Raw genomic sequence first — 23602 nt, 5'->3', positions numbered from 1 at the left:
GGTCAAACTAGACCACTAGGTACCTCCAGTAAGCGCCACAGAGCTGCGTTGCAGAGAGGTGTAAAAAGGGGCTTGGCCTCAGAACACCTGTCTGCAGCCCAGCTCCCTGGCGCATACTGGAGATGCCAGTTGGGGGCGCGTTTGCAGAGTGCTGCACGGAGGGGGCATGGCCTCCGGCACAATGCCAGTCTTTTATTTATTTTAATTTTTTAAGAAGGGGGGCTGTGTGGTTCCCCTTCTTATTCTAATTTATTGGCCCTGATGACCCCATCCCCCAGGGCCTGTCTCCTAATTATATTTTTTTGACCCCAATCCCCAGGGCCGGCCACTGTTTAATATTTTTTTAAAATATATATTTATAGACACACCTAGGACATGCTGGACAAACCGTATGTACCTATCACCATGACGATTTGCGTGATATTCATTAAAAGGCGACTATGCATGCAATGAATCCACGTGGAATGTATTTACACCACTAGTGAAGCTCTGACATGTCTGATGCCCTACCGTGCCTAATCCCGGTAGACACCCTTGTCGTTTATTTATACAAACCTGGGTAGCTATTGACGGGCACATTTAATACACATGCACACCAAGCCATTCAAAGGGGATTCGACAAAAATTCGACCAAAACCATGCGAGAAACCCCCCTCACGGTTAATAAAACACACATCCACTGCCGGATGTGTAATACTTTTTATTTTACTCTCTGGAAAGGGGACGAACATCACTTGAGAGTCACAGCGCGCTCCTGGCAGAGCCCAATGCTGTGTTACACCGACCATTGCCTGCTGAGTGCCACACACCTCTGTGTTGTATTCCACTAGCTAGTGCATATGCTATGACACTCTCTAGCATTTGCACTGTAACACCACCCCGTGAATATGTCATGCCACACTTGTCTTCGCACGGGTTATATTGCCCCATTTAACGTGCCTTCCTCGATGCCTATGTTATAACGCACAGTGCTATGCCATACATATTACAATCTGGGATCCATATCTTTGTCACAGTGCATATGCAACGTTACACTCCCCAGCACATATTTTATATTACAACTTTAGAGACTAGTTAGGTTACACAACACTGCCCTGTGCATATTACACTCCAAGGCGCATATCGCATAGCACGCGCTAGTGCCTGTGCTATCTCGCGCTCTCCAATGAAGCTGTCATTGCGCACAATGTATTGCGTATTATATTTCACGCCCGGTTCATCTTATATCACACTTTTTGGTGCATAGTTTATACCATACACTATATCTAGTTTTCATTTTCAATCGTGCTCTCAGGACTATGTTCTATATAACACTGTGTTCACCTACCCTTTTCACGGGCATTACATTTTGCGATAGGGGGTGGAGGGTCAGGGGGTGTTTCTGCCAAGTGAGCCCGGAGTCACAGTCACAAACGTCCTCTTCTTCCTGAATAAAAGTGAGATTATGCTGCATACTTGTTCACATTTTAAGTAGTTCGCACAGACACAATGTTTTAAAAACAATAAAGTTGCTAATACCCGCCTTCTCTGAACAGTTAGCTTGCTGCCCCATCCCCCTCCTCCCTATCCTCTGTTGTGTGAATCCATGGACTAGCCTCCTCCCTCCTGCCATGCGGTCTGATGTGCTGCCACTGCCCTCAATTTAGTATGATGTACCAGTCCACTCCTCCTGCCCTCCATTGCCCAATTCTATGCCCCATCATTGACCTCCTGCTTAAACTCTGTGCTTAGCTTGCTGCCCCTATTCTCCTTCCCCCTGCCCTCCGATGTCTTTGTGCATGCCCCTGCTCCATCCTTTTTGCCCACCATGTTCCATGGACCTGCCACTCCTATCTACTCTGAGTGTTCTGTTGAGCTGCCACTCCCCTCCCACCTGCCTAGCATTGTCAGATGACTGTAACCTGTCCCTGCCACCTCCACCCTGCCTGTCCACATGCCATGCCCCTATCCTCTTCCTCCTGTCATACATGGTCCATTGTACTGCCACACCCTTCTGCCCTCCCTGATCTGCTCCTCCTGCCTGCCCCGTGTGGTCTGTTCCCCTGAACTTTCTTGTCTGTGCACAGGCCCTGACCCTCCCTTCTATCCTCCATCGTCCTTTGTGCATGCCCCTGCACCCTCCTTCTTGCCCATCGTAGCCATTGTGCTGCCACTAACCCTCCCACTTGCCATGCATGGTCTTCTGTGCTGCCATGGACCCTCCCACCTTCCCTGTGTGGTCAGTTAGCTGCCCCTGACCCCCTCCCACCTTCCCTCCATGGTCTGTGTGTATGCCATCACAGTCTCACTGTTGCTCTTCATGGTGTGTCTTGCTTCTAGTGCCCATCCTGCCTGACCTCCATGGCTATCTTGCTGCTCCTGCCCTGCCCCCTTGCCCCCGCCCCCAGCCCTCTGTTTACATGTGCAGACCCCTACTCCCTCCCTCCTGGCTTGTCTGTTCCATTGTAATGCCCCTGATCCGTCCCTCCTGCCCTTTATGGTCTGTTATGCTGCAGCTTTCTCTCCTGTCTGTCCATTATGGTCAGCTAGCTACCATTGCCTCTTGCCCCTCTGTTCTCTGTTGTCCATGTGCATGGTCCTGTCCCCTCCCTCTTGCTTTCTATGGATTGTTGTGCTGCACTCCCGTCCTGCATGCCCTGTGTGGTGTATTGTGCTGCTGCAAACCCTGATGCCTGCCCTGCAGGGTCAGTTTGGTGCACCTCTCCATGTCCCTCCTGTCCTCTGTTATCCAAGTCCATGTCCCTATCCCATTTCCTTCCATGATCCAATGTACCATACTTGCGAACATTTTGAACTTGGTAAGAGGGAGATTTTGAAAAAAAACTGGGGTATTGATTTTCCCCTTTGAGTTGCATTGAAAAAGAGGAGATTTTAGACAGGAGACAGATCAAACAAAGCCCATTTGAGCTTAAAAACATTGGACGTTTCCTGGCTGAATCGGGTCTGTTGGCATGTATGGTTGTACCACCATTGCCTCTTCCTTCTGCCCACAATGGTCTATTACATTGCCACAGCCTCTCTTGCAAGTCCTGTATTGTTGGTTTGTTGCCCCTGCCCCCCTTTCCACTGCCCTCCATAGTCTGTTGTGCTTCCACGGCCCTTACTGCCTGCTCAGTGTGGTTAAATTGTTGCCTTTGCACCCTCCTACCTGCCTTCAATTTTCAGAGTCCGTGCCCCTGGCCTCTGCCTCTCAACAGTATCCTAATGAACAACTAGATTGCTAACATTCTATATTTATTACAAAAGTGTGGAACGCCTGACATCATCTTGATGTAATCAAAACTGTAATACCTAGAGCATTTCCTTTAGAAATTACATATATGAGAGGGTCTTATTGGCATCAAAATTATGGTTAGTGCTCTAAAAGACTAAAATAAGGACATATTTTCTGAGTTTTCAAATAGCGACAAAGCACTTTTAAATTATTTGTTATCTTTGTTTTTTTATCCAGTTGACCACTTGATTAAATGTTGCACTTAGGGGAGAGGATGTGGTGTTACTTCCAGAACTGCAGACTTTGCAACTGGGGAACCAGGTTGGAGTTTCTGCTTCAGCTCGACATTCTGTGATTCTGGTCAAATCACTTAGTCTCCCCATGTCTACAACCAAAATGAATTTGTTCTTGTGTGATGTAACCAATGCTCATGTAAAGCACTCCAATACCTGACAAGTCTGCACTATATAACACTGCAAAAACACAAAATAATAAGTGTTTTGCACACTTCTGTCATTGGGCTATATTTGGGCTACATCTGGGTGATTTTGGGCTACATTTGGGCTCTTTTGTCTCCGGTGGCCATCTTGGGAGATTTATTTGTTATGAAGTTTCCTAATTTCCTCATGTACTGCAGTCTCCTCAGTAGGAAATGCTTTCAGTTTTTTACTTTGATTCCATCATGAAGGTATGTCACACATTTGCCATAAATTCAGAATGTTAGCACTCTTTTTGCTCATTAGATCACTGTAGTAAAGCTACTGCTCACCAGGGAAAACTGCTGCTGGTATTGAAAGTGCATGTTTCAGTCTGCATGTCAGAATGTTTTAATGAAATAGAAGAGGATTTGAGAAGTCACTCAAAATGTGCCCTAATTTTTCTTTCTGCAGCACTAATCATACTTTTTATGGAAAAATGAACCCCCTCATTTTGTTCCTTTTTAAATTAAATGTTTTAAGAGTTACCACTTTAATCCAAGCAAGATGGCTTCAGGTGTGCCATACGTTTATCATAAGTAGGACTGTTAGCGCTCTAGTAGTTCTTTGGAACACTCTGGGAAGCTGCAGTAGAACACAAAAGAATCAACTGACAGTCTCTGCCCTTGTTGGATGTACATGTTTTACTGAAAATGTCAGACTTCATTCTCACATGACTGAGAAAGATAATGTGAATTTACAGAAAATAAGCTCTCAGTTTAGCTTATAGATCACCTTCCAAACCTCTGTGGTAAAAGCATGAGAAAATATTTTTCTCTCAATCATGATATCCCAGCAGAAGGCTTTTTCACATGGTGAAATCACCTTAGAACATACCACAATTCCTAAAATGAGTATGGTACCATCAACAAATGATTTATAATGTAACTAAAGTCTTAAAACCTTCTATTAACTGCAATGCTTTTTAATGAGGTGCTATCATGTATATTGGTCCCAAGATGGCTGCCAACACTTCTTGGATGAAGTGCTGACAGCCAATCAGATCTCAGGATGAGATGTGTGGTTAGGCTCCACCCACATATATATATGCTTTTAAATGCTATTGTCTCAGGAAATACTGAACAGATTTACACCAGACCTGCAAAAGGCACTTCCTTGACCTTATGGCTACCTCTCTGCCAAATTTCAAGTAATTCTGTTCAGCCGTTCGGGCTGTAGCTGTGTCTAAAGGTCCTATGGAAAAATGCATGGGGAAAACGCGTTTTGGGACCCCCCTTTTTTCTTGGCCCATGCTTGACGAATCACCCCGAGACTTTCAGGGTAGGAGCTGAACGGAGCGCCCCATTAGTTTTGAAAATTTCGCGAGGATTCGTCAACCGGCGCCAAAGTTATTCAAAATAGAATTTTGAGATTTCCTATGGAAACTAGGTTGTAACTATAACTATCTACTGGCGACCGCCAGTAGATAATATATATATATCCAGTACTCGTCCCGCAGTCTGTGTGCTTGGAAAGGACGAAGCAAACCCAAATTTAGTGCTTTCAAATTTTATTTCGTGCCCTGCACCGCCGCCATTACGCGTTTCAGCCCTCTAGGGGCCTTGGTCACATGATATATATATATATATATATATATATATATATATATATATATATATATATATATATTCATTCAACACGGCGGTCCTGGACGGGCTCCGGCTGTCCCATCTATCATCAAAACGCGTCCAGTGAAAGAAATCCAGGACTCCCAAAGGTGATGCTTTTAAGTTTATTTAAGGCACTATAACGCCTCACCAACGCGTTTCGCTTAAAGCTTGGTCATGGTGATGGCGAAAACTTTATTCCGACCTCATTTTATTGACATGTTTCATTTGAATTTGAGAAACAGAAATAGGACTATTGAAAGCATGAAATTCATCCTTACAAACAAGCGCCATTTTAGAGTGGTTCTTTGTAATGCAAGTCACAAATTAATGTACTTAACTCACAAAAATTTAAATTATTGCAAATATCGTAATTAACAACAATCGATTGTCAATTATGGCGGTATATTACATAATCATAACACCCAAGTGGGCAATGCACTGCACATCTTAATTAACCCAATTCTTTGTATCAAAAGAACATATCAATTGTTTACATCACATTAAATCAACACAATATATATATGTTTTAAGGGATGAATTCAAATATCTTCCAGTGATAGAGGTATGATTAAAAACCATACTGGATTTAGGACATGTAAACAGGATTTATTCCCCTTTTTTGTGTTGACAATGTTTGCTGTTTTACACTTCCTCCTTTTATTTCTGTCATAATCCTTAGTTTTTATTTTGTGATGTGTAAAGTCTGGTGATTTCACATCATACAAGGATACAGACATGAAAGGGCTTTTGAAAAATCTCATTAGTATGAAGCACTCTTCAATAAATGGCATTTTCTTTTGTGGCGCATATGGTAGACGATTATTATAGAATGTTGCTTTGATGCTTAGCATTGCTTTGCTTCACTTATTTAGTGTAAAAGAGGCTTAAAAATACTTTTTTTTATTAGACGTTCGAACTCCTGCATCTTTGCTTTTTGGACAGAGGTCAGATGGTTCATATAAAAGTTGCTAACCGTTTACTCCACCTCATCATAAATCCACTGGCGTGAGTTCAACTGCGTAGAGCTTTGTCTGAGGAGTGGAGTTAGTGAAATTTGATTTTAATGTATGGTCTTCCCTCTGATCAGAAGTTCCAAATGAGATGGTGTAAGAAATGGGGTTTCTGGTTGAGGAGGGTAAATCCCTACTCAAACATAAACCACAATCTTTGTTAGGGTGAAGTCACAAGCAAACCTAAAATTAACCTGTGCTCAACCTTCTGGTAGATTGGCACAGAGCAGTCAGGCTTAAGTTTGAGGCAGTGTGTAAAGTATTTGCTCAACACTTCAAACACTACCACAGTGGAAACACACCACAAAACAATCCCACACCAGATTTAGACAAATTGAGTAGATTCTAATAAATAAGACAAGACTAAAACAACAACAATGCAATCAGTAGAACTGGAAATATGCAGATTTAACGATTTCAGTGAAAATAGTGCTAAAAAGTGCAAGTGTCAATTCTGGATATCTGGTTGTGCCATTTTGGGACAAAGTCCCAAATTCAGGCCAACAGTGATGGAGTGTGGGCCGGCTGCAGGGACTCAGTCCCGCTGAACAAGAGTACCTGGTTACGGAGCGTTGCGAGATTCTGCATAGGGGATGCATCATGCAGCCAAGGTGAGTTCCTGCACTGAGAGAACCTTCTCGGCAGAGGCAATGCGCCGGCTTTGCTCCGAATTGCGCTGTGCAGAGGAGATTCATAGGTTCGGCTGGGTCCATAGATGGACTTGCAGAGCACATTCAGGCCCTCTTCCAAGGGTCCCGGACATGGGGTGCTTCCACTTGGCAGAGTAGAACTCACATGTGGCATAGTCCAGATGCTAGGGGTCAAGGTTTTTGTAGCTTCTGTTTCTGACGCTCTGGACAGGAGGCCTGCCAACTACCCCTTGGAGTTACTCTGGGGTCTGGGGTTCAAGAGATGCAAGTCCAGTCTTCACCCAGGCAAGAGGGCAACAGGTCAGTACAGCAGGGCAGTAGTCCAGCAGAGTGGCAGTCTTTTCAGCAGCACAGCAGTCCTCCTTCCTGGTAGAGTATCCACAGGTCCAGAAGTGTACTGAAGAGTTGGGGTCTGAGGTCCAATATTTATACCTTTTCCTTCCCCTGAAGTAGGAGAAGCTTCTTGAGGCTTTGAAGTCCACAATCTTCCTGCTTCCCTGGCTCCAGACTAACTGCGGAGGTATGCAACTGTTTGTGTTGAAGCAGGACACGGCCTATTCAAGTGTAATTAGGGCTCTGACCAGCTCAGCCCTTCTCCATCCTGCTAGTGATGGCCCATCCAAGAACACCCACACTCTCTATTGTATGTGGCTGTCTAGGCGAAATACACAAAGCCCAACTTTCAGCTACACCCAGCCATGTGACCCAGAGACAAGCTACAGGCACTAAATGGCTAAGGCAGGAGAATGCCAACTTTCTAAAAGTCTTTGTTCTTCAGAATTATGATTTAAAATCTGACTTCACCATAAGAGAGGGTTTTTTAATACTTCCAAAGACACCAAACATGAACTGGTTACCTGTTCCCATTTGGAAATTACAGCTTATTAAATGTAATAAGGACCCACCAATGTTATCTTATGGCAAGGTAGGCCTTGCAATAGTGAAAAACGAATTTAGGAGTTTTTCACTACCAAGACATGTAAAACTTAAAGTTTTAAATACACTGCACCCTGCCCTCTGGGCTGTCCAAGCCCTACCTTGGGGTGACGTACATGCATTAAAATGGAAGAGTGGGCCCTGGCAAAAGGTTTACTTTGCCAAGCTGACGTGGAAGTTTAAAACTGCACATACAGGCTACAATGCCAGGCCAGGGCATGTTTAGAGGTCTACTTAAGTGGGTGGCACAATACATGCTGCAGGCCTACTAGTAGCATTTAACTTACAGGCCCTGAGCAAATGTAGTATCACTTTACTAGGGACATCCAAGTAAATTAAATGTGCCAGTTGGGTGAAAGCCAATTCTATCATGTTTAAAGGAGAGAGCACAGGCATGGGAGCACTGTTTAGCAGTTGTAAAACGTGCAGAACCTAAAAGCAAAAACAAAATGGGTTCAGATAACAGGAGGGTGACGGCATAAAGTTTGGGGGTGACCCTCCAGAAAGGGCCAAGTCCAACAGACATTGTTTAAATAACTTACTAAAGAAGTGAAGGTCAGTGCCATGATGAAGCTGGTATACCCTGAGTTGGCCCGTCAAGTTGCTTTTATTTTACAAATGGCAATTAGAAATACAGGTACAGTATTTCTTTCAGTTTCCATCTCGAACCAGATGTGTGTCTCGTAGGTGGCCTCATCCCACTATCTGAGTTTTTGACACCAACCTGTGCTACAGAGGCTAGCATTGCCTTGCACACAATGTGCCTTTGCAGGCAAGTGAACAGTTGTCCAGCCCTACCCGTATCTGCATCATGCAAGTTTTTCTTTTATCAGCATGCGACTGCACAGCTCAAGTATAAATCGGACTACGTGGTCTCTCTTCCCTCTTCTGGCAAAAAACCCGTCCCAGAATCAGGTCTGCCAGATGTTGGGTAAGTATAGCAACCCTGAACCAGGCCCACATGGTCTCAAGTCTCCATGTTGGAATAATACATAGTTTGCTGGGCCTGCTTACTTTTTGGTGAAATCAGTGGTACTGATCTTCAGGAGAGGGTTTACAAATATCCCCAGGAGGTTACTTCAGGGGGAACAGCAGCCTTTAATTACAAAGTCGCCACACACTGACCTGGGCCAAGCCAAGTTCAGCTCTATATGCCTGATTTGAACCTTATTGACCATAAATCAAAGGTGCTCAAATATTTCAGAATTCTCAAACTGTGGTTAAGATAGACAATCCTGGTGTCTGGAATAATCACAAGTACATGGATAGGCAATTGAAGCATCACTTTGAAACTGGATCACCTTTCATAACTCTTTTTAACTGATGGCTTACTCATAACCCATTGATTGATTGGAGAACGTTCATGTGGAGCAGGAAACGAAGACCTCAAGTAATTGGTGGTAATTCAAACAGGTTGGAAAGAATTGTATCTTCATCATGAAATTGTTTTATTTTACTCTTCACACAAAGTCACGTTTAAATCACTGACTCTGTTCACAAAGTGACAGCTATTTAAGAGTGCTTATACTGTAGAAGACTTCTAAGCATCCTGCATCTCTTTTGGAGGTCAGTGTCTTGAATCCTAGTACTATATAGTGAGACATATATAATAAATATGAAAAGTATTCTATTGGTCTGTGGATTGTTCTTAATAGAAAAAGCTACTTCCATGGGGACTACAATGTGTAGATATGATAAACCTAAAACTGGTGATCAGTTTTAGAACACACCTGGGATGCACGAGAAACTTGTGCAAGTAGACTTATTTTCTGAAGTGCACCTTAATCTACTTTATCCAATCTACTTTGTTTTGAGGCAGAAAAGGCAGGGTTGATAAAATTGTGTTCTTCTGCTTCCATCCAATACAAAGTCATTATTTGAATAGGATCTGCAGAATGCATTTCTTTTCTTAGGTAACCTGTTTTACGAGCAACCAGATGCGTACTTGTTTGTTAAAAGTACAAAATAACTAGATCATAATTCCACAGGATTAGCCGCATAACTTGCCTTTAATTGCATAATGTGCTCCATAGTTTGGCTTACCCTAGCATTTGGTCAACACTTATATATACATAATAGATACGTAATTTGGCATTCCATTGACAGATAATTCCAGTGGCACTGATCCTAGAGTATGCAATGCTTTCCATCTTTATGAAGACAAGCTACATTAAGGACTATCACAGCTCATCATGAGATTCAGAAGCTTTCACTATCATAATCCCTTACTTTTCAGCCAAACCTATACGTTTTAAAATGGACTAATATTTTTGCATTCTGCGAAATACAATTTGTGTTGCTAGTAAAATGCAGATTGTCATAGAAACATGTCTAAGTGTGAAGTGATTTGCTTCCTGGGAATTTTCCAACAAATCCTTATGGACGTACATCTACTAATCAGATTGTTCAATTATTTTTCTAAACCTCCTTTCCACCGTAAAACTCAATTTCATATCCTTTCCAAGCCAACAACAAATTAATTGCATTCCAAACATCCCTGATGGCTATTGAAGCTTGTTGAGCCCAGTACTAAATGAACTTGTTCTGGCTCATGTTTTCTATTTCTTAATCATTCACACACATTCTACGTTGATCAGACACAACGAGCTTCCTTCATGGAGCAGCAATAGTGTTATACAAAATGCCAGACTGACGTAAAGGCAAAAATGTCTTTGTATCGAAGTCATGTGTCCAGATTAGTGATTTGGTGTTATTGAGCATTTGATTTTCAAAGATCTAGATAGTTCCACACTAACCTGGAAGTCACTGGGGAGATGATGATGCTCAGAAAGGACATATTGTTTGTTAAATATTGTATTGTAATTGTATTTATATGGCGCATTCCTACCCTGGACGAGGTGTTGAAGTGCTTTCCGCCGTGTAACACGCTACTCCGGAACCCAATAAGGATTAGTGGTGGATTAGTATAGTGAGATTTTAGTTAATTTGAGTGGTGGACATGTGAGTTTGTTAGTTGGATTGAAAAGGATAATGTTTCAAAGTGTACATTAATCCCTTTTTCTCTCAGACACAAATCTTACATTGTAGGTGAAAAGTCTAGTAAGTGTATTTAGTCCCCCACCCGTTTTACATATCTTATGAATTGGACAAGATCGAAAGGTCATCAAGCCTAAAAGTCACCTTTACTGAATCCATATAGACCTCCTGTTAGCTTTTGTCTGTACAGTGAGATGTGGTTGGTAAAACCAACAAAAATACACTTAACAGATTGTCTTTTTTTTCCATTGAGTTTTTCGCAACAAGCATTAACAATACCATAAGTGTTTATTTGTTGAATATAACAAGTCAGAAGCTAATATTAGAACACTTTTGAATCTGCCCGATGTGGCAAGTAATTGATTCCACAAATAACCAAGAGAAAGTTCAAGCAAAACTATAATGGAAAATGAGAAAATATTTGAATGGAATAACTAGAGGGTTATAGTTTTCTTGTCAATTTCCTATACAAAAGGAATGAGTAAGGTGAGAGAAGCAGGAAGCGTATATATTCCTGATGTGCACATACCAATGATCCAGAAACTGACAAACATCTGGTCATACAGATTTTATTAATGACACATAACCGTTTCGATTTAAATGTTTTTCAGAAATCAATGAATTAATTTTCACAGTGTGTTTTATCTGAAGTTAATGCTAGACAAGAGTATTGGCACTTGAAAACCCCTTCCTCCTTCCCAAAGATGCAACATCCCCACGGGTAACCATGGTACTCCAAACCACTTTGACCCCGCCACAGCTTCCCTGCCCCTAATTATATTCAAAGAAAGAATGAAAAGAACACATGTCTCAACAAAAACTCTGTCTTTACAGTATGAGAGATTGCATATAAGTGTGGCTGAAAGCTGTTGAAGCAAAAGAACATGAGAGGGGGAGAAGATAACCAGGAGCCACAAGCATGTCTTTTTATTTGAATTATATTGAGTTCAGAGGAGGTTCTTCTTAGTCACACCAATTTATTGCGTGATAAATTTCCCTATAACCGTTGACGTACAACACGCAATTAAAGGATAAATAGTTATATTGCATTAGCTTCTCCTGCTTGTGTTGCTATTAAAGTGGCATAATTCTGACTGACTACAGTGTTTGGCTATTTACCACCCAATGTTATTTTTTTCTGTGGCTATCTGTCTCCAGTGATGAATCGTGGGATCAAGGATACTCAGTGTCTGCAGCCCCCAAGGGAGTGAAATCACTTAAAACTTAAGTGCATAATCAAATCAATGGCATCATGTTGATTAGAAGGTAATTGCTTTTCTTGTTTCTATGCAGTAATTAAATGTCATTTGTTTCATTATTTTTTAGGAACTGGCAAAGAGAACCCCTTCTAGGCACCCGGATAGCCAAGCAGTTCAGAACGCGTTGCTAGCAATGAAGACTGTGTGCACCAACATCAATGAGACAAAAAGGCAGATGGAAAAGCTGGAAGCTTTGGAGCAGCTGCAGTCCCACATTGAAGGATGGGAGGTAGGTGTGCATTCCACTTGTTCGATAATGCTGTGGGGGCTGACCTTTTACTGCATCACTAATTTATCACACCAAAGGTTGACCAACTTGATAGGCTGATGTAATCACTCTAAAGCTATATGCACATTTCCTTCTCATTCATACATGGAAAAGAAACAGGCTTGCACCCAACATTGTAGTTTGGTTTAACGAGGCCACAATGGAGCCAATAAAAGTAACCTTCAGAAGTCCAATTATTTTCTTATTAAAGGGTTTGGGATGCCATTCAATATAGCAGGGGTTGTGTTCTTATGATTAATACTCCTTTGTTGTATACTTGAACGGGCAATGATACATTACTGTTACGTGGCAGTCATTATCCTGCTGATTGTTTAGATTCTATTGTTCAGGTCATAGTTTTACCCGTCACTCAATCTTTCTTTTGTAACAGATCGACTCATCACTGATAGTTATTCATTTATTCACTAAAAGAATAGGCTGTTCTTGTCTTCTACGTTTGATGATCACATGCATTACAACACAATTAATTTATTTGATATTTCTTGTCTGTTAGACAAATTCATGATGGATTATTTTTTTCTCAGTTCCTATCACTGGCTCTTGTATGGCACAAAGTTTAAACCCCCACTGAGGCATGCATAAAGTAAGATTTTTAGCACTTATAACTATGAAAGGAAACACTTTTAGTATGTGGAGGTTTGTGTGACCACAGTGGTCCTTCATATAATCTTAATATGTAACTTGTGAATATTGCCTCGAGTCACAGATAAGAGCTTGAGTACAATTGAATATTCTTTTTTTTTTTTTTAACTCAAAACGTTTTCTTGTACCTAAAGTGTAGATTAAACTTGTCTACGAAGCCATGGCATGTTAAAACTATTTAATTGTTTAAACCCAAGCAACTCTATGGCCTTATTCTCTGTTAATGTTTTAGACCCTGCTTTTCTTTTATAAACCAAAGGTAAGAATCACTGATTATGGTAGTGATCATTCTGATCCCAACATCTTAAAGTGAAGGAGGTATGAAAAGCATAGTGGCACAAGAATGGAAATATGCACTAAATTATTTATATCCCAAAATGGGAATCGAAAGGACAGCTTGTCGATGGTTTGTAAGATGGTGACTGAGAGTTCAAAAACCTAAATAACACTAGTAATTCTTAGTGGCTTATTGCTTAAAAAACTTCCCTTCTCAAGGAATACTTCTTGAGGGACAGTTCATATTATATACACACTTGCATAAGTATGTGTGTATTTGTAAAGTGTTAACCTAACTTGGACACAAACAAACCCCCTGCAGGTTAGGGGACCTGCCCATGGCCTCATTCAATATTGTGTACACAATTAAGAGGGAGTAACTAGAATGGTCATTGGGAGTTGACAAGTTACTTCTTGAATCTGTGGGTTTTACTTTCCGGGTTGTAGGATTGATAGTGTGAAGCTGTTATGAGAAGTTGCTTGTGTTTCAGGTATTCAGATCATAGAGCTTTCAACGCTTGATTTCTGAATTCCTCCATGTTGAGCTGCTTGTTTTTTTGACTCGCTCATGTCCTGCCTTCTACTATTGCTCACGATATCCAAGGTGGTGAGGTTTCGCCAGTGTGAGTCGGTGAGAACCTTCTAAAAATTATGTAAGATGCCTCTTTTAGATCTTTGTGTGTCTATGCTGATAGCAAAAAAAAATCATTGTAACTTGTTCTAGTTGAGGTCCATCCAGTTGCAAGTGAAAGTAATGCAGGACTGTGTTATTTAATGTCATCGGTAGCTGAAACTTTCAGGTTAAGTTGTGCAGTACTGTGTATTGATAGTTTAATGTGTTCTCATTAAAAAGGTTCCAAAAGGACTGTGAGCAAAATGTCATTTTTAATGAGACCATTATTACCAATAAGAGTCTTAAAACCCCAGTTAGCACCAACAAGTACATCCCTAACCTCTTCAAATTATAGGGCAAAGGACCATTCTTCACTGGCAATGAATATAAATAGACATTACCAAAATTTGTAACATACCACGTTGAAGCTGCTAGGTAATGCGATAATGAAACCATGGTGCAACATTCTGGTATTGAGTGTTCACAGACAACATTGCTTGGAGGAACTTTGTGCCATGGATTCTACCTTTTTATCAATTTCTTTTGAGAAGCTAGCTACTGATTTCAGAAAATGTTCCATGATCGCACAATTACCGGTCATGATGTCATCAAACCCTGGTCAGAGCTCTTTGACCCCTTAAGCATATTTGTGTATTGGTTTGGTCCCAGGCCTCAACTTTCCACGGTTTTCAGCACTGATTGTTGAAGCTTACATGGTTGTTTCCTAGCCTGGGTGATTGGACTCCGGTTTGAATTTTGCCTCCGGGCATTTGTGCGCTTTAGAAGATGCCTCATTCATTCATTCATTATTAATCTTGTTACCATGTGTTAAATGGTCATTTTAAGTGAGGCAGTTGTTGGAAAGTCACAATTTTATGAATGATGTGGAAACTCTAAATATTGACGGTGCTCTACTATGTTATTTTTGGATTCTTTGGCTTTCTCTAATAATACCAAGATATGTCTGGCTACAGCATAAAGTTACATAGACCCTAATCGATGAGGGGTCATGAGAGGTTTTTCAGGTGCTTTTGTGTTAAAGTTTTACAGTGTCTTGTTAAATTGGAGATGCTAGAATAAGAAAGGTTCATACTGAAGCTAAAGTAAGGGTTTCAGCAGGTCTTGATAGGTCATGTAGTACATATATCACAGCCATTTATTTTTCGTTTTTACCGCTTTTGCTCCTGTGGTTATGCAGTATTCAAAAGTGTGCAGGTTAATTTGCTATTCTGTGTTCATAAAAGTAGGACTTTAAATCAAGTGCTTTTAAAAAATCTGGAGCATTGCATTTCCTGGTAAGTATTGTTGACGTTCTCTTTTCATCCTCTTCTTACAACTACGGACTGACTTGTTTTGTTTTAATACTGCTCTAAGTGTTTTTGTTGTACCACATGTGAACTTCTCAACTCTGGAATCCACTCTCCTCTCCAATAAGGTAATTGGAGGACGGATCTCCAGAATGTTTACTTTGATAAGGCCCCCATATTCCATTTTTTGTGGCCAAAGTATGTATTTTGGCAGTCGGTGGACACGTTTTATGAGGAAACAGATGAGGGATTTGGGTGCATGTGACAGACTAAAGATCACAGGAAGGGCTGCCAACTGCAACTTCATAGAAGGAAGAACTCTTTAAAGAGATCGTGACCATGTGCTTGTTCGCTGTTGGGTACATCCCTTCCGCTCACTCCCTTTCTCTTTTTCAAACATGTTCCTGGTGGAATTCGTGTTTATTTTTGTACTGAATAAATGTTCTTGACATCTGGCTTAAAACCGGAGTCCTCCAGCTGTGATATATTTTGGGATGGCAAGTTAAGCAGAAAGCCCACAAAAAATGTACAGTTCAAAAGAAGTAGTCGCATACCTATTGTTGCACATAGGCGTAGCACATTTGACCCGCCAACTTAGTATCTAGCCGTCTAACCCCACTCTCTCCCTCTTTTCTTTCTTTCTCTCTCTCTTATTGTTGGATTGTGGGGAAAGGTCAAGAGTCATGAGGGGCAAAGCACTGATTACGTCATGACGCCCCTCCCCTACTTCAAAAATTCTAATAATTAGTGGATTATACCCCGCGCATCTGCATATATGGATTATGCCATGGCAAATTGTCATCAGAATTTGTTTTAACAGAAAGGGTTTAACCAACCCCCAGGATTCAAGCGGCTAAATTACTCTGAAGCGCGATCGTGAATATAAAGAAAGTTTTTAAATAAGCCTTATTTGGTTTAAAAAATAAATCCATAAAAGCACAGCTATGCACAGTGTAAAGAAAGTTATTTCCCCCTGTAAAGTAATTATTACAGGCAGTTATTAGCAACTATTTTCTCATCTCAGTGATTTTCCATTGTCAGTTTTGCTGGTCTGTGATAGTGTGTGTATATATATATATATTTTATTCACCAAAGCTCCCAAGCATATCCGGACGCACTCACTACTGTTGAAAACCGGAGTTTATTATCATGGCAGCCAGCGATTCCATACCAGTAATTCAAAGTTCATAGGTGCCGACGCGTTTCGATGTATTGAACATCTTCATGGGCAGCTGCATTCAAAGTCCAAAAGCACTCCAGCATGCTTATTTGTAATGTCCCGCCCATAGTGGGTGTAGCGTAGTGCACAGGGGCATGCTGGAAAATGTAGTACCCTCAGTGGGTTGCATGGACCTCTTTAGCAGCATTAATATACCTTTGGTAAGGCTCCGGCATTGTCGCATGCTGGAGTGCTTTTGGACTTTGAATGCAGCTGCCCATGAAGAAGATGTTCAATACATCGAAACGCGTCGGCACCTATGAACTGTAAATTACCGGTATGGAATCGCTGGCTGCCATGATAATAAACTCCGGTTTTCAACAGTAGTGAGTGCGTCCGGATATGCTTGGGAGCTTTGGTGAATAAAATTTTACGCGGCAGCCCTGCCGCGCTGGGCGCACCATCTTGGAGGAAAGAGGCTGCGGTGGGAACAATCTCACGCTGAGGCGGCACTACTGTTGAGGCTTCAATTAACCAGCGACAATGCCGGAGCCTTACCAAAGGTATATTAATGCTGCTAAAGAGGTCCATGCAACCCACTGAGGGTACTACATTTTCCAGCATGCCCCTGTGCACTAAGCTACACCCACTATGGGCGGGACATTACAAATAAGCATGCTGGAGTGCTTTTGGACTTTAAATGCAGCTGCCCATGAAGAAGATGTTCAATACATCGAAACGCGTCGGCACCTATGAACTTTAAATTACCGGTATGGAATCGCTGGCTGCCATGATAATAAACTCCGGTTTTCAACAGTAGTGAGTGCGTCCGGATATGCTTGGGAGCTTTGGTGAATAATATATATGTATATATATATATATATATATATATATATATATATATATATATATATATATATATATATTCACTGAAAAAACCATAGGTTTCACACATGTTATAGTTAGCGGAAATTTTACTGATAAAAAACCAATGAAATTGCCCCGTTATAGTTAGTGCTGGCAACTATAACTCACGCGACCGCAATCCTCTGCTGATGCTAATACTGTATTTAGACACTTATTTGCCCATGTCTTCTTCCATACATTTTTAGCTATACATATATTACAAATATTTTTTTTTATAAAGACACCTATGTCATCAGCAGAAGATTGCGGTCGCGTGAGTTATAGTTGCCAGCACTAACTATAACGGGGCAATTTCATTGGTTTTTTTATCAGTAAAATTTCCACTAACTATAACATGTGTGAAACCTATGGTTTTTTCAGTGAATTTGCAAGGTTTTTTAAATGCTAATTCCTAACTATAACGTGTGTGAAACCTATGGTTTTTTCAGTGAATTTGTACGGTTTTTTAAATGCTAAGTTACTTTACGCCATTCGAGGCGTGCGCGCCCACTTAACGCAGTGCGTTCCGTGCACGGTTTTTATCAACTTTAATAAGCCCTGTACATTTGGTGGCCTTCGGCCACCAAAAGCACAGGGGGTGGGGTCAATGTGGATAGTGTTATTTTTATTTCGATTTTATAATTTCATGTTGCCAAAATATAGTTTTTTTACTGATTTACTAAGCCCTGTACATTTGGTGGCCTACGGCCACCAAAAGCACAGGGGGTGGGGTAAGTGTGGATAGTGTTTTTTTTATTTCTATTTTTTACCGTACGCTTACGGTAAGCGTACGGTAAGCGTACTCGGCGAAATTGCCGAAAAAAAAATAAAACCGTTTTTGCTCTTGGGGGATGTTTGGGGACTCCCTCAACATGACTATGTGGGAGGGAGTTGTCAAAACAGCCCCGTAACATGTTTTTGGGCATCATGTTTGATAAATAACACTCAGTGCGAGAGACAAAATGGCGGACGCCGCTTCCTGGTTTCGGCCGATTCGAATGTTTACTAAGATCTAAGAGCCAATCAGAATCGCGCTCGCGCACGCCACCGTACGCGTACGGTAAGCGTACGGTAAGCGTACCGTAAGCGGGCTCAGATATATATATTGATTTAAAGGCCATTTTCTCAGAATCTACTGAACAGATTTACACCAAACCTACAAAAGGCACTTCCTTGACATAGGGACTACCTCTCTGCCACATTTCTAGTAATTCTGTTCAGCCGTTCGGGCTGTAGCTCTGTCTAAAGGTCCTATGGAAAAATGCATGGGAAAAACGCGTTTTGGGACCCCCCCTTTTATCTCAGCCCCCGCTTGACGAATCCCCCCGAGACTTTCAGGGTAGGAGCGGAGCGTAGCGCCCCACCTATTTTGAGAAATTCGCGAGGATTCATCGACCGGCGCCAAAGTTATTCAAAATAGAATGTTGCGGATTTCCTATGGAAAAGGGGTCCTAACTATAACTACCTACTGGCGACCGCCAGTAGGTAATATATATATATATATTACCTACTGGCGGTCGCCAGTAGGTAGTTATAGTTAGGACCACGTTTCCATAGGAAATCCGCAACATTCTATTTTGAATAACTTTGGCGCCGGTCGACGAATCCTCGCGAATTTTTCAAAATAGGTGGGGCTCTACGCTCCGCTCCTACCCTGAAAGTCTCGGGGGGATTCGTCAAGCGGGGGCTGAGATAAAAGGGGGGTCCCAAAACGCGTTTTTCCCATGCATTTTTCCATAGGACCTTTAGACAGGGCTACAGCCCGAACGGCTGAACAGAATTACTAGAAATTTGGCAGAGAGGTAGTCCTCAGGTCAAGGAAGTGCCTTTTGTAGGTTTGGTGTAAATCTGTTCAGTAGATTCTGAGAAAATAGCCTTTAAATCAATATATATATCTGAGCCAGCTTACGGTGCGCTTACGGTACGCTTACCGTACGCGTACGGTGGCGTGCGCGAGCGCGATTATGATTGGCTCTTAGATCTTAGTAAACATTCGAATCGGCCGAAACCAGGAAGTGGCGGCCGCCATTTTCTCTCTCGCACTGAGAGTGATGATTAACAAACAAAGCACAAAAACATGTAAAGGGGCTGTTTTGACAGCTCCCACACACATAGCCATGTAGAGGGAGTCCCCAAAGATCCCCCAAGGCCAAAAACTGAATTTTTATTTTTTTGCTAATTTCGCCGATTACGCTTACCGTACGCGTACGGTAAAAAAATATAAAAAAAAAAAAAAATATCCACAATAACCCCACCCCGTGTGCAATTGTTGACCGAAGGTCACCAATTGTGCATGGCTTATTAGAGCTGCGAAAAACGAAAATAATAAAAAAAAAAATATTTAAAAAAAAAATTATCCACACTCTCTCCACCCCGTGTGCAAATGGTGCCCGAAGGGCACCATTTGTGCATGGCTTATAACTTCTGCGAAAAATTAAAATATTACCTTTGAAAACGAAGTGCATCATATGTCCTCCATGTGCGCACGGTGCGCGAAGCGCATCGTGCGTACATGGCCCATCTAGCGTAACGTGGGCACGCGGTGCGCGTAGCGCACCGCGTGCCCACCGTGCGTGCACGGCACTAACTGCGTAAAGTGGGCGCGCGGTGCGCGAAGCGCACCGCGTGCTCACTGTGCGCGCACGGTGCGCGAAGCGCACCGCGCGCGCACGGAACGAACTGCGTTAAGTGGGCGCGCACGCCACGAATGGCGTAAAGTAACTTAGCATTTAAAAAAAACGTACAAATTGACTGAAAAAACCATAGGTTTCACACACGTTATAGTTAGGAATTAGCATTTAAAAAACCTTGCAAATTCACTGAAAAAACCATAGGTTTCACACATGTTATAATTAGCGGAAATTTTACTGATAAAAAACCAATGAAATTCCCCCGTTATAGTTAGTGTAGGCAACTATAACTCACGCGACCGCAATCTTCTGCTGATGACATATGTGTATTTATGAAAAAAAAATATTTGTAATATATGTATAGCTAAAAATGTATGGAAGAAGACATGGGTAAATAAGTGTCTAAATACAGTATTTGCATCAGCAGAGGATTGCGGTCGCGTGAGTTATAGTTGCCTGCACTAACTATAACGGGGGAATTTCATTGGTTTTTTTTATCAGTAAAATTTCCGCTAACTAAAACATGTGTGAAACCTATGGTTTTTTCAGTGAATATATATATATATATATATATATATATATATATATATAACCAAAACCAGAGATTGCCCTGCATCAAAACGCCAACACACTTTCGAGTTCACTTCTTTATTAGCAGGCAGCAGGGGAAAAAGTGTACAATCCAGTCAGCCGCTTGCCATACGCGTTTCGGGCTCCTCCGCCCTTGTTCACTGGCCACTGCATCAAAGTCTTAACAGCAATTGAGGGACATTTAAATATTTCATAGACCCGCCTCTGTAGGCTTGAGCGGCCCCACTACCTCATGGTACTTGTAGTCCCTTCTTGCACCTAAATAGGTGCTGTCTTTCGTTTGGTGCAATAAATACTTTCTATAAGTGGATCCGCTGAGGGGGAGACACCTGTGCCCCCGCTGATAAGAAATCCCCACAAATTCAGGCTCGAAAGTCCACGCACTGCGCCACTCGTATGGTGCTGCAGGTCCGCTTCTCGGCGGCGGGGCATTCTGGCGGCGGGGCACGCCGCAATTCAATAACCAAAACCAGAGATTGCCCTGCATCAAAACGCCAACACACTTTCGAGTTCACTTCTTTATTAGCGGGCAGCAGGGGAAAAAGTGTACACTCCAGTCAGCCGCTTGCCATATGCGTTTCGGGCTCCTCCGCCCTTGTTCACTGGCCACTGCATCAAAGTCTTAACAGCAATTGAGGGACATTTAAATATTTCATAGACCCGCCTCTGTAGGCTTGAGCGGCCCCATTACCTCATGGTTCTTGTAGTCCCTTCTTGCACCTAAATAGGTGCTGTCTTTCGTTTGGTGCCAGCTAATAAAGAAGTGAACTCGAAAGTGTGTTGGCGTTTTGATGCAGGGCAATCTCTGGTTTTGGTTATTGAATTGCGGCGTGCCCCGCCGCCAGAACGCCCCGCCGCCGAGAAGCGGACCTGCAGCACCATACGAGTGGCGCAGTGCGTGGACTTTCGAGCCTGAATTTGTGGGGATTTCTTATCAGCGGGGGCACAGGTGTCTCCCCCTCAGCGGATCCACTTGGAGAAAGTATTTATTGCACCAAACGAAAGACAGCACCTATTTAGGTGCAATAAGGGACTACAAGTACCATGAGGTAATGGGGCCGCTCAAGCCTACAGAGGCGGGTCTATGAAATATTTAAATGTCCCTCAATTGCTGTTAAGACTTTGATGCAGTGGCCAGTGAACAAGGGCGGAGGAGCCCGAAACGCGTATGGCAAGCGGCTGACTGGAGTGTACACTTTTTCCTCTGCTGCCCGCTAATAAAGAAGTGAACTCGAAAGTGTGTTGGCGTTTTGATGCAGGGCAATCTCTGGTTTTGGTTTTATATATATATATATATATATATATATATATATATATATATATAGATAGATATATATATTTTATCTACTGGCGGTCGCCAGTAGATAGTTATAGTTACAACCTAGTTTCCATAGGAAATCTCAAAATTCTATTTTGAATAACTTTGGCGCCGGTTGACGAATCCTCGCGAAATTTTCAAAACTAATGGGGCGCTCCGCTCAGCTCCTACCCTGAAAGTCTCGGGGTGATTCGTCAAGCGGGGGCCGAGAAAAAGGGGGGGTCCCAAAACGCGTTTTCCCCATGCATTTTTCCATAGGACCTTTAGTCGCAGCTACAGCCCGAACGGCTGAACAGAATCACGTGAAATTTGGCAGAGAGGTAGCCATAAGGTCAAGGAAGTGCCTTTTGCAGGTCTGGTGTAAATCTGGTCAGTATTTCCTGAGAAAATAGCATTTAAAAGCATATCAATATCTATACGCGCGCACCGTGCGCGCACTGTGCGCGCACCCTGCCGTGCGCGAACGCAATTCTGATTGGTTGTTAGATGTCGGTAAACATTCGAATCGGTCGAAACCAGGAAGTGTCGGCCGCCATTTTGTCTCTTGCAGTCTGAGGGGGTGAAAAAAAAAAGGTGGAGAACGTGAAAAGGGGGCAGAGTGGACAGTTCCTGACCCCCTAGCCTTGGTCAGGGGGTCACAGAAGGACCCCCAAGGGAGAAAAAAAACAATGATTTTGTTTTTTTAATCGCGAGGTGCGCGCACCGTGCACGCACGGCACACACTGCGAACCTTGGGTGCTCGGTGTGTGAAGCGCACTGAGCGCCCACAGCGCGCGCACAGTGCGCGAAGCGCACGGTGCGCGCACGGTGCGCGCACTGAGCGATTTAAAAAAAAAAAAAAGAATAATAATAATTCACTGTGCGCGCACGGTGAAAAACCTGGAAAAACTAAATATATAAATACATAACTTAGCATTTAAAAAAACGTACAAATTCACTGAAAAAAACAGAGGTTTCACACACGTTATAGTTACGAATTAGCATTTATTAAACCTTGCAATTTCACTTAAAAAAACCATAGGTTTCACACATGTTATAGTTAGCTGGACATTTCACTCGTAAAAAACCAATGAAATTCCCCCGTTATAGTTAGTGCAGGCAACTATAACTCACGCGACCGCAATCCTCTGCTGATGACGTCAGATATTACATCACTGATGACATATTTGTCTTTATGAAAAATAAATATTTGTAATATATGTATAGCTAAAGATTAAGGGAAGAAGACATGGGTAAATAAGTGTCTAAATACAGTGATGTAATATCTGACGTCATCAGCAGAGGATTGCGGTCGCGTGAGTTATAGTTGCCTGCACTAACTATAACGGGGGAATTTCATTGGTTTTTTACGAGTGAAATGTCCAGCTAACTATAACATGTGTGAAACCTATGGTTTTTTAAGTGAATATATATATATATATAATTTGTATATATATATATGTATATATATATATATATATTACCTACTGGCGGTCGCCAGTAGGTAGTTATAGTTAGGACCACGTTTCCATAGGAAATCCGCAACATTCTATTTTGAATAACTTTGGCGCCGGTCGACGAATCCTCGCGAATTTTTTAAAATAGGTGGGGCGCTACGCTCCGCTCCTACCCTAAAAGTCTCGGGGGGATTCGTGAAGCGGGGGCTGAGATAAAAGGGGGGTCCCAAAACGCGTTTTTCCCATGCATTTTTCCATAGGACCTTTAGACACAGCTACAGCC

General features: G+C 42.2%; 1 protein-coding gene across 1 annotated transcript in view; it reads left to right on the top strand.

The window, feature by feature from the left end:
* Positions 1 to 23602, top strand: part of PREX1 (phosphatidylinositol-3,4,5-trisphosphate dependent Rac exchange factor 1) — an 824667-nt gene that overhangs the window by 405370 nt on the left and 395695 nt on the right. Inside the window, exon 7 of the mRNA XM_085619426.1 lies at positions 12220 to 12381. Within this exon, the coding sequence (XP_085475552.1) occupies positions 12220 to 12381 (162 nt within the window). The remainder of the gene's footprint in view (positions 1 to 12219; positions 12382 to 23602) is intronic.

Source organism: Triturus cristatus, chromosome 7 (genome assembly GCF_964204655.1).
Source record: "Triturus cristatus chromosome 7, aTriCri1.1, whole genome shotgun sequence".
Classification (NCBI taxonomy): Eukaryota; Metazoa; Chordata; class Amphibia; order Caudata; family Salamandridae; genus Triturus; species Triturus cristatus.
Note: the sequence above shows the minus strand (reverse complement) of the source record. Positions and strands in the feature narration are given on the sequence as shown.